The 19128-nt window shown below is 35.0% G+C and overlaps 1 protein-coding gene across 1 annotated transcript in view; it reads left to right on the top strand.

Annotated features, from left to right (window-relative positions):
* The window catches only part of LOC107084672 (ryanodine receptor 2-like), a 99917-nt gene that overhangs the window by 48451 nt on the left and 32338 nt on the right, over window positions 1-19128 (top strand). Inside the window, exons 61-69 of the mRNA XM_015374604.1 lie at window positions 9005-9325; window positions 9398-9635; window positions 9928-10015; window positions 10130-10216; window positions 10341-10502; window positions 10646-10708; window positions 16222-16350; window positions 16906-17018; window positions 17143-17239. Coding sequence (XP_015230090.1) covers window positions 9005-9325; window positions 9398-9635; window positions 9928-10015; window positions 10130-10216; window positions 10341-10502; window positions 10646-10708; window positions 16222-16350; window positions 16906-17018; window positions 17143-17239 — 1298 coding nt within the window. The remainder of the gene's footprint in view (window positions 1-9004; window positions 9326-9397; window positions 9636-9927; window positions 10016-10129; window positions 10217-10340; window positions 10503-10645; window positions 10709-16221; window positions 16351-16905; window positions 17019-17142; window positions 17240-19128) is intronic.

The following is a 19128-nucleotide window of genomic DNA, read 5'->3' on the forward strand; positions in this document are numbered from 1 at the left end:
CGCAGCTAGAGCAGCAAAGCTGCTTCAGCCGCACGTCAGAACTAACTGGTACAAGCAGCAAAAATTAAGCAGCAGACGCGATTTTGCTGCTCTTGCTGCGTCCGGTGTAAACGTAGTATTACATACAAGTGGGATAAGCAATGCAATATAAAAACATAAATTGTGGGGCACCTTCCTTCTTTAAAAAGATGGCTTTGATAACTGTGTTTTAAATGTATCTCCTTTGCCAAACTATGAAGTTGTAATTTGGAAGAAAATTTCAAAAAACTTTCCAGAGATTTTCTCAGAAGTTTTGGAATTTTGAAAAACTCTTCCCAATGGAAAAGGTTAATGAGCATAATTAAATCTGTTAGACTTTCTAGTAAGTCGGGGGCAGTTGGACAAATTATTATATCTTAATATACGCATTGACTTTTCTTCATTCTTCCATTCAAAATTATACAATAAATGAACACTACATTATATTTGGCATTAGAAAATCTTTAGAATAGCCAAACAACAAAAATTGCCTAAAAAAACATCTTGTTACTTTTGTACAGAAAAATCAGCATGGAAAATGCTATCTGGTGTGGTACTAATCTTGTAATAACTACAGTAGCTTTAAGCACCTGACTCATCAGCTGACAGTCTGCTATATTAGTATATATTTCGGTAAGATATTTGTGGGTTATACGTCACTTAAATTTGAAAAGAGAAAAAAATGTAGTTTTCTTTATTTATTTTAGTCCATTGGATCAAATGTGTGAGTTTAGCAGTCTTGATATGATCTCTGAATGTAATGCCGAAATGCACAGTGCTTATATTGACAGCATGGCCTTATATTCCTGCATTAAAAATAGTGTTGCATACATATGATTGGGGAAGTACAGCGATGATCACATTCAGTTGTATTCAATCGGCTTCTTTTAGTCAGAGGTTATACAAAAAGTACTTTTCCTTAATTATGATTTAGAATACTTCCACATATTCATTAAGGTGATTTGAAATTATTAAGAAAAAGTCTGTCTTCTTGGAAATCAAATTAAAGTATAAGGAAATGGGAGGTGACTCAAAAAGGTCTGCTTTGTATTGTTTACTTGTCCTCCTTTTTTCTGGAATAGGAATGTTTTGGTTGGATTTTTCAGATTAATTAATCCTGCTGTGTTTATTTGCAGAGGTGATTCAAGCCAGAGGACAGATGTCTAAGGGGGAAAGGGCTCAGGATCAGCAGCCGATAATCTTTTTTCAAAAGGTTTGCCCTATTTCAATTGCACAAACACTGCTGATTTTTATCAATGCTATAAGAACCTCTGGTAGTGAATTAGTCCATTCTCAATTACATTTTTCAAACAGCCTTTTATTTGTCCCTATTAGCCTTTTTTTTTCTAATTTCACTTATGACATCTAATTAGTTTTGTTAGATGGTTGCCATGGGCAACCCCAGTAAGCCAAACCCTTTGTGGCTGTGTAATTTGTTTAGCCATTTTGGAAATCCATGTGGGCGTTTCGATTGCCATCAGGACATAGATTAAAGCCTCCCACGCTGCTCTGCCTCCAAGGAGGCAGCAGGGAAATGGGTTTATTTTTCATTGTTGGGACCCCTGAGTCAGACCCAGTAAGGCAAGATTGTGAATAGTGATGCTTCTCATTGTTACTCCGAACCTTCCTCTTACACGCATTCAAGCAGGCTGGCATGTAGGTCTAATTATATCCGTCTGTCTGTTGAGGAGTTTTCAGCACTCACACATGCAGGGAATACCTATAAAGCAGTAAATTAGGAGCTACTTGATAAATTTACATGTATTAAATAGATCATTATTTAATCAACTGTCTGTCCTTGCTTGCAGGTTTTAAAGTGTTTAATCATATTGGGTTATAATAATAAACAAGCTACACATACTGTATTACCTAGCTCATAATTTCCTGAAATTCCTGTAATAATCAGTGAGTTTGATTGCAGTTGGTTAGTGTTTGCAAATGCTCCAAATATAGCTTAAGGTTGGTAAATATGGCATTAGGTTTGTTTCTCTTAACAAGACAATGTAGGTTTTTTTTCAAAGCAGAACAATACATTAATACACTGTGTAGCCAATTATAAGGCAGATTTTATGTTTAAACATAGATGTTTATAAAACTCAGATATGAATATATCTGAATACTTAGGAAGTTAGTAAGTAAGGTTTTGAATTTCCTTGGAAAATATCTCTCTGTAGACAATTATTGGGCAACTATAATGCTCAATATGTTGAAGTAGTATGCAGCTAGAATAAAAAATGAGCATCTTCACATTTCACTAGTTTTTTTTTTCCAATATAGTGAGAATATTGAACAGATAAAAATGTATACATTCTTTCACATGTCAAAAAAATAAATATGTGACCAACAAAGCCAATTTTTCTAAAAGGAAGGTCAGAAGTCTACCCTTCTTTAGCTATGTTTACATGGGCACCAGTAATCAGATTAAAGGCCTCATCAGATCACAATGTTTCCAATAAACATGTCAGACTGAAGATTCTAATCCGATTCGGTCTTTTGGGAAATAAATTTCCTTTCAATTGAGAGAGGTGTTTTTTTCCGATTGGCATTCCAATTAACTTCAAAATAAACACCTGTTCAGTTGTTTGGAGTAAAATAATCTCCATTGCACATGTGTGCAATGTCAGCATGACGTATTTCTCTTTACTAACCTTCATTCACTGGGTTCTGGTTTGTGGTGGAGGAGGTATCTCTGTAATACAGATAAACATGCCATCCTGCCCTCTACCCCTGTAGCAAAGGAGCATTAGAATAAGGTACCGCTGAGCCTTTAACTAAAATAATCACCAAAAACAAAAGTATAATGTGAAAAACGTCCATAGTAAAAAAACAAAAACAAAAAACAACACATCAACATATGTGACTGAAGAACCGGAGTCAATCAAGTTCAATCAAGTTTATTTGTACATGTATAGCCCTTTACAATAGCCAAATGGTACCCAAAGTGCTTTACAACAAAGCCATAAAACAAAACATAACACATAGAAACATACAGAAGAACCGAAGTAAAAGAAATGTGTGGGACAGGCACAAAGAGTACCTAAGATTGAGGATGAAAGGATGAGTATTTGTTTGTTTATGAAACAGGAAGCTGTCAAAATGGTCATACTGTATGTTATATTTGTTCTGGATCTTCTTAGCCCCACACAGGGTCACGTCTATACCCCTGTACTGCACAGTAGATGATCTCAATACTTTGTCAAGGTTACTTTTGGATTCCAGAGATATTTTGAAGCAAAATGTTGGGGCTGACACACTTCTAGAACGTTTAACAAAAGTTTAACAAGGTAAAATTCTGACTGGATTTCTCATCACTCTCACTATCAGGATTTGTAGATATCAATAAAAGTAGATTTCATAGCATTTAACTATTGTTAAAGAGGTATTACAGAGTTTTATCTTTAGGATGCACTAGCCTCCGTTTAAGGGTTTGGTTTGGTTTGAAATGTACTGGGATTTTGTGCTTGTAGAAAATCCTCTCGAGCTTTTCAGACACTCCAGCAACATAAGGGATTGTGATGTTTTTGCGTTTAATTTTCTCATCGCTATCTTCTGTTACATGTCTTTTGGATTTCCTGGCTGATCTACTTATCTACAGTAAATCTGCAAATCTAGAAATTATCAAAGGCTCAGAGCATGCGGTCAAACAAAGATTTCACCAGATGTTTCTGTCTATTCCCATGAATAAGTTTAACAATAAGACAAACATTATGCTATTTAGCCCTTTAATGACACAAATTGTGTTTTGACATACTGTAACCAAACGGTAGCTAGATTGCTGTGTATTGGACACATTCTGATCTTCCAACACAGCAATTATGTCAAAATGACATCAAACCACGTTTCATACAGTCCAATAGTAGAGTTCTGGATGGCCTTGATGTCATTCCCAACACAATTTGGCAAATTTGTATTTCTTTCTAGCTCAACCAATTCTGTAAATGATCCAGACAGAATTATGACTAACAACATAATTATGATTAAACAACAGCTGTGGTGTCTCTGGTTGCTCTAAGCCTGTAAGTATATCTGACTCTTTACAGTTTACAAAAAAATCTACAATACACTAAAGCTTATGCAACCAGTTTTTGTTTAACAATCACTAAAATTGTTGATCTGTCATTTTATTATAATGTGTTTGTTAAAATAGCTGGGCAATTAATCAAAACTATTGATTTTTTTATAATGTTTTTTGTAAAAAATGAGAGCATTTGTGGTTATTCTTTATGTTCTCAGGTTGTTCTTCCTCTATTGGAGCAGTATGTAAAAAACCATCACCTATATTTCTTGTCCACTTCTCTGAACTCAAACGATAACAGAAGTCATGCCTCGAAAAAGGAAAAAGAGATGCTTTTGTGGTATGCATAACTTGTATCTAAAAACCATGGGGGAGAAAATCATATTTAATATTATTTCTTCTAGTTTTATAGGGCATTATTATACAGTAGTGTACATATGCTGTTATCTTGTAGCTTGTCACTCTTTCACTTTTTTTTTTTTCTTAAATCCAGTCTCTTCTGTAAGCTTTCTGCTTTGGTACGACACAGACTCTCCCTAATTGGTAAGAAACAACACTTGTTGAAACAATTATTTGCCTCACTATGTTTTCTCTGTGCTTGATATACTCTTGTATTCTAATGCCTTCTTCTTGACAGGCTGTCTGACTTTTGTATGGGGCTCTTTAGTTTCTATATCTTCACGTGTTTTTGTCACTGAATTTGCATTCATAAAGTGCCTTATTTTGACATGATTTGAAACCAGCAGTGCTTTATGTCTTACCAGGAGATGAAGCTTCTGCCATCACAAGCTGTCTAAGCATCCTGGCTCAGGCTCTTGATGCAAGGTAGCTAGATGGCACTAATGTCACATTGCCTTAAATTTATCCTGTTCTGCCTTCAGTTTTATCAGTATTGCACTACCATGTCTGAGGCTAAGATGTATGGTGTAATTGAGCAAGAAATACACTGATGTTATCTGGTTGTGGTAGATATCACTTTTATTGCCTGCAGTCAACAATTTTAAATCATTTCATTGGAACATTTGTTCATCACAGGTTGTTGCCATAAAGGCTGATTAATTTCTTTACAGCTCTATAAGTATTTCACTTAACAAGCATGAGGGATCTCAGCTTAAAATGTTAGTCATCTGTCATTTTCAAAATATTGAGGTGTATCTCTCTAATTCCTTACAAAGTTGGAACTTCTTTATTATATAGATGTGTTTTATATAGCAGCGTATTTTAAAGCAGAACTTATATGAAAATATGACAAAAATAATCAGGGGCTCCAACCTATTGCATCTGTCATTGCATTATATAAAAAATATAACCGTGGATGTCTGGGAGACAGTGATTCGCCTACCTGTTATGAATGCTGGCGTACCATAAAGAATAAATTATGAACAGTTTAGTTTGTGCCTTCAACTCCTTGCCCATAGGAAGATGTTACTTGGATTTAACCTAACGGAATATCTTCAGAACAGCTCCAAATGAAACAAAACTCATATGGGTGGGTAGAACTTGATGTAATAACGTAAAATCAAGGGCCCAATTTAAAAAAAAAAAACGGCGTTCCCCTTTAAGGGAGCCGCTTGGCTTTAAAAGTTACACATAAAGCTTTCATTATACTGGGTGTCATGCATTTTTTTTTCTTTTACTCTTTTTTCCTCCACCTAACTTTCCATTACCATGTTTGGTTACAACCCACAAACAGCCAGCTGCCTTACTTGTGATATCAGGAGGCTTGACCTCCTTACTAAATGTCTCTGTGAATATGTGCTAAACAGTTGTGAGTGTGCAGTCCATAATAGGGTCATAGCACAACAAATCTGTAATTAAATAAGTATCTAAATTGTTTGACCAACTGAATTTTGGATTTTAATAAGCTGCCAGCCACAGATATAGAATTTAAAGACTCAAAGTATGTTTATGACTGAAATTGGCCCATTTCTGGGTGATTTCATAGTTTTTAACTAATTTCACAAATACAGCTGTTTTACATACGATATTCGATTTAAATGTGCCGGACCATTTTTGTCTAGAGTGCATCAAGATTAAACATTAGATATGACACTTAGCTTTTCTTTGATATACTTTTCTCCTTTCTCTGCATCTAGAATATTGATGGCATCAGCTTCAGAGTCCATACAGAGTTCTCTGCATTCATTTTTTGAAGCAGCGGCAGCAGATTTGGAAATGACTGTGGAAAAAATATCAGAGACCTTGCCTCAGAGCAGGGGTCAGTTGTCAAGAGCTGTTGTCAGTGTCCTTAACTACACTACCTCCATTTTGATCCCAACACTTACATCACTCTTCCATCATATCGGCAATCAAAACCATGGAGTGGATGTTCTAGGTAATGAAAAATATTCTTTTCAGTACAGTAATTATCATTTCTAGTCAAAAACACAGACTTTCTCTACTTGTTTATTAAAGGCAGAGTTATTAGTAGTACTAATGTAAGTTTTTGTTATGTGCAGGGAGTTGTAGGAACATATTTTCCTCTCTTTGTAACATTTAAAATGTAAAAAAAAAATCATTAATTGCATCACCTTAGTTTTTCTTGCAGCTTCTCAAAAGAGGTTTCTGAGTTTTAAACATTAATGTTTGTCTTTGCAGTTGGTGGTATCCAGGTGTCATGTTATAAGATTTTAAACAGTCTTTACTCTCTGGGGACCAGTAACAGCATCTACATGGAGGGGTACTGCTCATCTTGTTTACATTTCATGTTTTTTCCATTGTTATATTTTTTTCATATGAGGAGCTTTTCAAAAATGTTAAGTCTTAGATATGATCATTTCACTACATTCTAATCACAAACTTCAAGGTATTTTTCAGGTTATTTTGTTATTCACCAACACAAAGTATTGTGTAACCACAAGTAAAAGAGGTTTACAAAGTTTCACAATTTTTGGCGGGAAATAATTAGAAAAGTTTGGCATTCATATGTATTTTGTACCTCTTATTCTGATAACTCTAAAATCTTTCTGCATGCAATCAGTTGCCCTTAAAAGTCGCTGCATTATACAATTAGTAACAACACTCATTTCAAAATATATGCCTAAAGTTTCAAGCTATCATTAAACTCTGCCATTTAGGGTTTTAATGCAGTAGTGGAGAGAGGTAGACCAAACCAAAAGTTTGTCAGAGTCTATATCTTTTAACAGCTGCAAGCTAAATAATTCTCTGCAATTTACTGGATTACTTACCTAAAACATCATGCCAAAAGTAAACATCACAGATACTGAGGAGAGATCAGCTTATACAGTATCATATGGATACCTGTAGCATTCAATCCTAACTCCATTTAAATTGCAAGTCAAAACAATTCCCATTGATGTGAGAGAAATTTTCAAATAGCTGCTGTGCTGCGTTCAGTTACAGCTCTTACACTAGGTATTCTGATGGTCAAAGCAACTCCAAATTGATTTAAACATGTTTTATTCTCAAATATGTTGACAGTCCTTTTCATTTTTTTTTTTTTTTTACCAACATTAACAATGACAATTTCCAAGGCTTAATTTTCCTGTTTAATCTCTCTATCCATTTAGCTACTATAGGTCTCCTTATGGTATATTCTCTACACTCTGCCAGTAATTTATACACTTTCTACCTGTTTAAGTATATAGAATATCTTAAATTCTAATTGTTTTCAGAAAAAAATGCTCATTTGTCTCCATCTGACCAAATATTTAATTTCCCTTTTTAGTTCATCTTATATGAAGTGGACCAAAAATATACCAACTCATGACTTCAAAAGCTTATTATGTACCAAACTGTGATTCTGTATACTTTTACATCCCCCTAGGGTTAATAGAAAAAAAAAAGGGGGAATAAACATAATGTGGACAAAAGAACAAACTAGACAGGCTGGTAAAGCAATTGTAGAGATGCTTTATTAAACAATATCCCAAGGTTTGAGCAATCAAGGCATGATTCCACTATAACATAATCCAGACAGTATGTCAATACAAAGTTAACTCAAACAGGTCATCATTATACTAAAACATGATGCTGGGGGTACCATGCTGTGTTAAAGAATTCAAGGTTCATAGAAAAATGGATGTAGATTGTATATAGATGTAACGTACCTTTTATATAGTTTGCAACCTTAAATACCGGCCAGTTCTGAAAAAAAAAAAAAAAAAAAAAAAACTGCTGGAGGCTGTAAAAGACGAGCCTGGGGCGAGGGTTTGTTTTACAGCAGAAAAACAACCGTAAATGTATACAACTAGAGCTTAACTGATTAAGATCAAATTATATCAATGTGTTAGTGTGGTGTAGCTTAAGGCAACATCAAAACCTAAGTACAGTTCAGGCATGCTGCAAGAATATAAAATAGGTATTCGTAGGTTCTCTTCTTAAATTTAACAAAGGCTGAGTAATTTTATGAAGAATGTACAAAAAAGTGCAGTTCATAAAGTAAGTAAGATTTTATTATATAGCAACTTTCTCAGACAAGTGTAACAAAGTTCTGTACAATATGAGGCATAAAATACAAAGCAGCACCATACAAAATACATATAGACAAAATAAATACAATCAAAGCAGCACTTGATAAAATTTGTCTAAAATATTTGAATAAAAAATAATATTTTTAGTTGTTTTTTAAAATAATAAATGGAGTTACCCAAGCACAGGTAAAGTGGTAGAGCATTCCACAGTCTGGTTGGAAATTGAGATTTGTATTTGTAATGTGACTAAAGGATCGTAATTAAAATCGGTACAAATGCTTTAGTCAGGTTTTGTAATAAATGTTTTGTCTTTCTTTGCTTTTATATATAGTCAGAGGTTAGCAGCGGGTGCATGTCTAGCAGCTCTAACTGCTGCTTTTCCTGTCTGCTTCCTGGAGCCAACTCTGAACCACAACAATCCACATTCTATCTATAATACCATGAGTCATACAGAGATTAAAGGTAAACTATGATTATTCTTGTTCATATATGTGTGCTTGATCTTCATCCCTATTAAAAAAACTCCTTCCTCATTTAGATCAGGGACTACCAGATCAGGTGGAGGACATGTGTCACCCTCTTCCTTCATTGGAAATTGCACTGGGGAAAGTGGAGGAGCTGGCAGGTGCTGGAGCTGGAGCTCATCAGATGCAATACATTCATGTTGCAGAGGTCATTTTGCCCATGCTGTGCAGCTATGTTTCACACTGGTGTCGGGGGGGCTCTGATGGCCACCACGAAAGCCCAGTTTTCACGTCTGTTGTTCCTCACCATGCGAGCGACCTGATTGGTTACATTCTGCGCATTATCCACAATCATGTGGGTGCTAGCCAGGGGGACTGGATAAAACAGCTTGCAGGTATATTGACACCATATGAGACCTGTCCCCAAAACACTGGTTCCTGCTGTTGACAGGTGTCTCTTCTTTTAGTTTTTTCTCTGCCAATCATCTGCAAAGCCCACAGCGAGCTGTTAAAAAGTCACTTTCTCCCCTTGATGGAGAAGCTCAGAAAAAGGACAGAGTGTGTCCAACTAGAAGAGGAGCAACTGAAAGCGGAAGACTGCAGCAGTTCTGAAGCAGAGTTGCAGATACAGGAGAAATACAGAGTTCTGGTTCAGGACCTGTATGCCTTCTATCCTCTCCTCATCCAGTTCGTCGATTTTAATCGGTAAGCGTTTAAGATAAAAAAAAGTTCAAGTGTGTATAAACTAATCTTGTAAAGAAAGACTTAAGCATTTATAGTAGTTATAATCATGCATCTGACACAAAAACCTTTTCAAATTAGTTTGCTAATCCATTGCAGAGTTTTTGTTTGAAAAGCCATTGATTAATTTTTTGTGATTGATATATAAAAAGACATAATTTCTTAAACCACAGTACAAATTATTGTTTTAGGCTATGCTCAGCTTTACAGGAATAACTTCTGTGATGTTAATGCATTTTGGTTGGTCTCGTTTTAGAGCCAGATGGCTGAAAGAGACGATCCCTGAGGCTGAGCAGCTGTTCAGCATGGTGGCAGAGGTCTTTGTATTCTGGGCCAAATCTCATGTAGGAAAGACACACAGCTTTTTTTAGACTTCTGCCATATCAGATATGTTACATGAGAATCCTGTACCTCATAAATATTGCTTATAGTTCTCATCTGTGATTTTTCTATAACAGCATTTCAAATGGGAAGAACAGAGTTATGTGGTCCAGAATCAAATCAACAACTTAGCTTTCTCGTTTTCCAGCGACAACAGAATGGAGGTCAGCTACAATTATAAGACCCTCTGTTTATGCATGCAATTATGTGAAATACTAATAGTCTATTACTAGTTGTATATTTCAGTGCAAAAGTGAAAGTTTTGAATTTTCTGGGCATGATTGTTAGTTTAAGCATAAAAAGAGAAGGATGAAGAGGAAGGAGGATCGCTATTCTGCACACACATCTCTCATAGTCGCTGCCATGAAGAGGCTTGTTCCTGTGGGACTCAGAGTTTGTTTTCCTTTTGACCAGAGCCTTATCATGTTGGCTAAAAGCTGCTTCTCTCAGGTCAGTCTCAAATGTGGTGTTATTATGCTCTCCTGTCCTTAGAATGTCCTTAGTTCATTGGTAATTCTTTAGGCTGTAGTTATGCATGTCTAACTAGAAGGATATTTTATATTTTTAATAAATGTATTTTTTTTATTTTACAGAATAAGCCTGAAGATGAGATTCAGGAGCATATTTTGAGTTATCTCAATCAGTTTCATGGTCAGGTAGGTAATGGCAGTTCATCTAATTGTGATGGTTTTGTTCTATATATCATGCATTACATATCTATATGTATTCTTGGCTAAAAAGCTCTTGAAAAAGATTTTAAAATCTCAAGGAACCTCCTTTTTAAAAAATGATTAAATTCTTATAAAGCATCAAAAGAAAAAGTATAACACCTGCACCTGTGACGCCCACTGGTTTCTGATGCACTCTCTGATGTCAATATAGAGCAATATAAATCATATGTACAATCAAATGTAATTCATTATCAAGCAGCAAATTCACATGATAGATATATGGATTCTAACATTCATAAATGTAGTTTTGGTTTTTATTTAAGTCAATTTCTATGATCATGGCTTACAGCTACTTACAATCCAAAACTGAAGTCCTTCATGAGTTAATAAAAATACCTTAATAAACTAAATGTGCAGACTTACAAAATTAGCACATATTTTTATCAATACATTTATGGCAAAATAAGGTGTATTTTTGCTGCATCCGTAAATAACTGAAAGTTACCAACCTTGAGGCATGTCCATGTTTTTCGCCATTATAGAAACATGAAATGAGACTAGCAAACTAAAAAATGAGGCTAACATGCAAACAAGCCAAACATACAAAAATCAAAAGTGCTGCAATCACAGAAAGAGAGAACAGCATAGTGCAAATGTGCTGCAAACACATAAAAGATGCTAACACACAAACACATTCATGCAAAGGTAAAATGCTGCAACTAGGAAAAAAAAACAGCTGCAACTAAAAAAAGAAAAAAACTAGGGGAAAAAAACAGCTGCAAGTAAAACAACAAACAAACAAAAAAGCTGCAAACTAGCTCTGCATAATGGAAATGATTCCCACTACTTGGGGGAGACCATAATCTCCTTATATGGGACCAGAGCATAAACCTTACTATGAATTAAGACCAGATCTGTTATATTAACAAATAAATTCCCACTTGGCACAAAAAATGATGAAATATCTTTATTAGGACTTGCAATAGATGGGCTTGTTGCGGGTGATCTTCAAACATTGCTGCCCAATTATTAAAAGGTGAAAACTGATTTGGTTCGCCCATTAAAATGAGCAGATTGTGTGTCCGACTAACAGTTTCAGATTGGCCGTAAAAGAAAGATGATGTGGAGGTAATTATGATTGAGATGGAAGTAAAAGACAAACAACACTGCTTCATGCATGGTCATGTTTTATTAACATTTTGGAAAAATAAGAGATACACACTTTCATATCTGTATAATATGTGCTAGCCTGGATAGACATTTTCTCTTTATTATTATTATGCTATTATTGTTACTTTTGATTGTCAAGTTATGTCTATATTGACACAGAATATGTCGCTATCCTCTGGCATTGTAATGTGTGTATATATATATATATATATATATATATATATATATATATATATATATATATATATATATATATATATATATATATATATATATATATGCTTTGTAATATTCACCTCACTTTCAGTAGTGCTAAAAAAAAAGACGTAAAAACTGCCGCCGCAGTACAGTCCTGAATTACAAAATTGCTATGCAAGTTGTAAATGAATACATTTGCATATTCTTCACCCCCAAATTTGTGTTGTTTGGTCATTACAATATGATCTACATATTGATGAAGGAACACACACAAATAAAGGTTTTCACACGCTGTATTACAAATGCAAATCACTTTGCACCTTTCTTTAAGATCTGCTCTGCCCGTTCAAACATGTTTGCATTTGTTTTAAGATGTGTAGACCCACTGAAGATCAAGCCCTTGGTCGCTTTGAGTGTCACATTAATTTTCCTTCTCAGGATCATGAACTATATGAGTTGATCTTTTCCACCATGTGGTACAGAGCTCCTCCATTATGTTGTGTCAGTTTGCAGCTTTTGTTGACATGAGGTTGTTTTGCTATTTGCTGCTCTTTGCTCTTTTCTTGTCGGTTCTTGTCATCATGTATGTCTACACAACAAGTTGTGATTTTGTATTTTGTTTGCACTTTGCACCCTTACTTTCTCTGATTGAAATATTGATATTGAAAAAAAATATTGATATTTTGTTTGTTTATTTTAGCGTTATATTTTAGTTTAAAATGTTTTTTTTTTTATAATTTTTCATTTTAAAATGCTTTGGTTAAAAGATTTTGTTAAAATGTTTTTTAAATCTTCTCGCCACGAGCAACATTTTCCATTTGCATGGGTTTTGTGCGATATCATGTATGTGTTTGCAGCAGGTTTTGTATCTGCAGTTGGTGTGTCTATTTTCTGTGATTACAGCATTTCTCCTTTGCAGCCTTTTACCTTTCTATGTCTTTATACCTTAACTAGTTTTCCTTTATTTTTCTGTTCTCATTTAGGAGTTTGCAGTAGCTTTAGTATTTGGTGTGAAATTGTGTTTTTGAGTACATTTGCACCCTGTTGATATTCCAGAAACTAGTGTAAATTATTTAAAACAAGAAATTGCCATTAACCTAATGAAAATCAGTGTAAATCAGTTTGTTAAATTGCCAGTGTAACACTAACTTTTTTATTTCCCCATATAGATGTAACTCATTTAAGTTATTTAAATTATCCTAATTATTGGAACAATTATGGAATTTCTTTTTCAAAGTGTAGGTAGGAAATGCCCAAGTCACTTTTTTATTAACTGTGCGTGATCAATTTAACTGTTCAGCCACCATCGTGTAAAAATAATGCACCAAATAGTTGGTTGCATTTTTTTCTTAGGAGGCCTCCCTGTTCTTTTCATAAAGTTTTTAGACCAGTCACTTATTGCAACTTTCAGCCAATGTCTACGTTGAGTGCAGTGAAGATACATCTATGCTAACTGGACACATAAACACTATAAGTATGAATGCACAGAAAGAGCACACAGATTGTTGACAATTGCACTGTTGCAAACTCCTTTGCAAGTAAAGCCTCAATAGGCTGCCGAAAAACTGACTAGAGGACGGCAGATGAGATGACAAAATTTACATTTTCAATCATTCTTTGACCCATCCTCTAGAAGAGAAGGATTAGACTCTAAATGCATTTAAAACTAAAAATAAACTGTTAAAAATGATTATGGCACAACCTTATACCCGCTCCTGAGAGGGAATGCCTATTAAATGCCTGCGAGAGCATGCATACATTCTAAAAGAAGTTTTGCAATTTTTCCACTATGTCAATTTACCACTGGTGTTATGCAGAGAACTACCTGCCTGTCGAGAATTACCTCCCCTCTCACTCACTGATGAAAAAAAAGGGATTGAAATATGAAGGGAAAGGGAACTTTACTTTACTGCTCCCAAGGGGATGAGTTAAATGAGGAGGTACATTTTTTCAATGTGAGATCAATAAAGTTCAATTATTTATTATTATTTAAAACATATTCTTAATATTTTCATATCTCTAATGCATGGATGCCCTAAAATTTAGAGTCTTGTGGACAGATAAATGTTGAGAAATTCCTGCCTGCCGAGAATTACCTTCACTGAGCAGAAGAAAATTTTCATCGGACACTGACTGTAGCACATTGAGTGAAACTAGTCTCCATACAAAATTGTGTAAAAATTCTGTTCATTGGAATTTATCTGTCCACCAAAACTCTAAATTTTAGGGCATTCCTGCATAAGAAATATGAAAACATTAAGAATATGTTTAAAAGTTCTGTTTTTGTGTATATTGCAATCCCTTTTCTCATCAGTGTGTGAGAGGGGAGGTAATTCTCTGCAGCCACGTATTTCTTGGCATAGGGTTAGGTTAAATGGGGACGAACACATAGGACAGCCTTATGACTTACAGCCTCACCAAAATGATTGACAATTAGGAGGACCACTTATTTTGATGATCCACCAGGAAAAATAATATCCTCCACTATACCTTTAACTATACCATAATCTTTAACAAACCATCTAATAATCCAGTTGTGTTAAGGAAAGGCGAATTTTTATAGCACAATTCAGTAGAAAGACAATGCAAAGTCCTTTACATTATTAAAATATAGGAAAGTAAAACAATCAAAGCAAGAAGGAAAAAATAAAATAAAAATGCAGAAAAAAACATTAAAAACAGTTGGACTAAAGAAAATAAAAAAGTTGACCTAATGATGTTTTAGATGAACTGTTTGACTAGAACAGTCGAAGGCAATCCTAAACAAATGTGTTTTTAGTCTTGATTTAAAGTAACCCAGGCTTTCCGCACTTTTACAGTTTTCTGGAAGTTTATTCCAGATAAGTGGAGCATAGGAACTAAATGCTGCTTCTCCATGTTTAGTTCTGGTTCTAGGTATGCAGAGCAGGCTGGAGCCAGAAGACCTGAGTGGTCTGGAGGGTTGATACACTGATAGCAAGTCTGTGATGTATTTAGGTGCCAAGCCATTCAGGGATTTATAGACTCACAGAAATATTTTAAAGTCTATTCTCTGAGATACAGGGAGCCAGTGTACGGACTTTAGAACTGGGCTGATGTGCTCTACTTTCTTAGTCTTAGTGAGGACACGGGCAGCAGCGTTCTGGATCAGCTGCAGCTGCCTGATCCACTTTTTGGCAGACCTGTGAAAACACTGTTTCAGTAATCAATTTGACTAAAAATAAACCCATGGATTAGTTTTTCCAGATCATGCTGAGACATTAGTCCTTTAATCCTGGAAATGTTCTTCAGGTGATACAAAGCTGATCTTGTAATTGCCTTTAAATGCTTTTGGAGGTTCAAGTCTGAATCCAGCACTACACCTAGATTTTGGGCCTGTTAGCAAAGCATTATGCTTCAAATCTTGCTCTTCATATTTAGGATTATAGCAGATTTTGCTGATGAAGATACTCAGTCTTCCAGGTCAAAGTAATTCCAAAGACATTTGAATTGAGAAAGTTTCCTGGAGGGGAAGCGAAACGTCTTCAAACCTCGGAAACCAAGTCTAGTGGATTGTTTTTTTAAACTTTTACGGAAAAAGTATAGCAGATTATCTTTCAGTATTTAGTTTGTGAAACAAGTTTGTTTATATGAAAATTAAAACTTCTCTTATAATTTAGGTTATTAGGAAATTATGTCCAAAGTCACTGTTTTAATAATCGCTGTCAGTGACTGATTGTGCACCGGAGACATGAATATTATGAGCCAACCACTCTGTACAATATTTGCAGAGATTATTTCTGCATCCATGAGTTGGTTATCAAAATGTTTATTCATAAGCCAATGATGAAAATATGCATTTTGATTAGTAGCGCCAAACTCTTCTAGGTAAAACTGGGCTTCATATTTTTGATTTTTCTTAGGTCATAGGTTGTTGGTTGTCAGTGCAGATGCTTTTGTGACTATTGATAACTGCACCTGTTTACTCAAGAAGTCAAGCTGTTGTTCTGAATCTCGTTTTGTCTTTTGTTTTTGTTTAGATTTCATTTCTTTTATTTTTCCATAGTAAAAGTGCACAGTAACTCGTTTTTGAACATTTGAATAAATCCATAAACAAAGTTTTTCATTTGGAACAATAGAAATGAATGACTCAATCCTGTTTCGCTTCACAGGCATCGAACAAAGTCAGCAGTGGGATTCTGTCTGCAGATCTCCCTGCACAGCTTGGGTCCCAAGCCGACACACAAAGGGCTGTGGACAGGGTTCTAGAAATAGCTCGAGTGCTTTATTATCTGGATCAGGTGAGCTTTACAATTCTATTAAAGAAAATTATTAGAACTCAGAGTAGAGCGTCTTCCTTTGCCTCCCTGGCCTCTGTAAACACGTTAACATTAGTGCATCCACTCTTCTCAACCATTTAACTGCACACAGACAATTGTATTTGTTCAGTGAAGTGGAGTGAGGTGAGATGAAGGTAGCAAAAAATGTTGTGGCATGCTGTTGTGGCTGTCTACTTCATCTATCACTCCAATAAGATGATTATCTTTTGCAGGCATTTGTAGCAATGTTTTCTAATTTTTGACAACACTCCATCCATAAAATTTCATTTTGATTGGGGTTTTATTTAGTTTTACTGATGTTAAGCCAATAAATATTCTAACTTCAGGCTGAACATTTCTTATCTGTTCAAAAAAAGGTTTTCCAAGTTCCAGCAAAACCTAATCTTTTCTTGAAAAAACACTTGGCTTATTAACAGTCTTTGTAGTTGTCTTTATAAGAATTAATACATTTTGTCATCTTATAATAACTCAGAAGTGCGATTTAGAAATTTAGATGCCTCTCCCTACATCTTCTAGGTAGAGCATCCGCAGAGAAGCAAGAAGCCTTCTTGGCATAAAGTTTTATCCAAACAAAGAAAACGTGCAGTTGTTGCTTGCCTAAGAATGACTCCACTCTACAACCTACCACTGTAAGTCAAAATAAAGATATTGGTCCTTCAGGTTTTACCTATAAAAGTACATAGAAAAAACAACTTCTTATAGAATGTTTTTTTTTTTTTTCTATCTATCAACTTTTCACCTCCTTTCCTTCAGGCACAGAGCTGCCAACCTTTTCCTTCAAGGCTACAATAAATCTTGGATATCAACTGAGGGACGTGGCTTTGAGGAAATGCTTGTGGAGGATTTAGCTGTAAGTTTTAAAGGGAAGCTAACATCCTTTACTCTTCAGATTGTATTTCTACTTTCTGTTTTTGCCATTATTGATAACTATAAAAGTTATTCCAACAAAAAAAGATAATATAAAAAAAATCCAATGGACTTTGTTTCCAAGTTTGAAGACGTTTCACTTACCATCCAGGAAGCTTTTTTCAATTCAAAATGAAAAAGATTCAAAACGAAAAAGATTTTAAACATTGACCTGGATGAATGAGATTCTTCACCAGCATATAATTGTTATGATAAAACATGTTTAAATTTTTCTCATTCTGGACTTATCTGATTAGCTGCAGAAGTCAGAGCTTAAAGAACACAAATGTTGCTCAAATAATAAATACATAATTGGTAAGTTACTTTAAAATATCTATAGATACATCATATACACCAAAGCTTTAACTTCCTGGCTAATTATGGGAAAGGTTTCTAACAAGCTTCTTCTTTCTGTCAAATGTACTGATCGACATTGTGGAAAACACTCCAAAAATTAGGATCATTGAGCTTCAGTGTATTTGCAAACTATAATCTCACTTTTTATTTTGATGATAATGGAATAATGGTTTCTCTGTTTCTACATAAATTTTCAACCCTTGCCAGTCAATCTGGATGATAGCTAGACTAATTCTCATCAGCTTAAGGCAGCATTGTCAAAAGGTCTTCTCCTTTTGTTCTTTGCTTGGTACCCCTGTTTCATACCCAAAAACATTCTTCGAAAAAAAAACACAACATGCATCCTTTTAAAATAATATAAAGGTTGAACATTCTCTTGGTGGTTATACATGCTAGCTGTTTAAATAGATGAAAATGGCAATTTTATCCAGGTATGATAATATATGTAAACTTCTAACTTCAAAAGAGAAAAAAAAAAAAAAAAACACTGAAATATTGTGCCTTTCAATAGTCTAGAGAAGTTTGTAATCATACTAAGTGACAAAAACTTACTTCCTAGGTCCAAGAAAAGCCTAACCCTGCTCTGAAATCTTATTTGCACAGTGTTAACATCTGTCTTTAAAACCAGCGGCTTTTTTGTTGTTATCTTTAACATGAATATGTCATGATTTAATTAAAGGTCTGACCCAAAATGCAGAACACCAAACAGAGAGACCAGGGAAAAGTTTAACAGGTTTAAGAATATAGAGATGAGTCCAGTGCTGCTCTGAACTAGCCTCGTGAGACCATCCTGATCTTGCGAGCTTTCATTGTTTCACTCGCAGATCAGTCTTGAGACTCTCCGTTAAAGAAAATTTGAAGCCGTTCACCAAACGAACGTCCAATCAGCGTTGGCTTTGAGGTGGGTTGAGGTGTGACACAACGAGAAGCAGTTCAGTCTAAAGAACATGGTGGCTTGTGAGGCAATGAGCTGCAGGTGTGCAGGGAGACCCAATGAGCACGGGGCACCACCTGGTGGAGGAGGAAAGGAAACACAAAAACAGACCACACAAACTGGATTCCTGACAGAATATATATAATATTTACCTGAATCTGCTTTTTGTATGTTGTAAGTGAAGAGACTTTTTCTTTCCTTTCAGAAAAAGTATTTGGTCACATCTGCTGCATGGCTAACTATTAAGAATTCTCTCATAATTGCAACTTTCCCATTTCTCCACTGTGCTACAGCTATTCTATTCTCTTGTATTCTACAGTATTCAATTTAACCAGGAGCAGTTTAGATTTAATTTTTATTTGTTTTATTTCAGACCGTTGGGGAAAAAAAATTATGTTTTGACTTCTTAAATGTTGTGTTTAAATGTAGTGTTTTAAAGGAAAAGTCAGGTCATTAAGGAATAACCAATGGGTCATTATTTATACCTGAAACTAATACGTTCACAGAGATTTAATGAATGATCTCGGAGTCCGGGAACAGCC

Source organism: Cyprinodon variegatus, unplaced genomic scaffold (assembly GCF_000732505.1).
Source record: "Cyprinodon variegatus isolate N-32 unplaced genomic scaffold, C_variegatus-1.0 Scaffold106, whole genome shotgun sequence".
In the NCBI taxonomy this organism is placed as follows: Eukaryota; Metazoa; Chordata; class Actinopteri; order Cyprinodontiformes; family Cyprinodontidae; genus Cyprinodon; species Cyprinodon variegatus.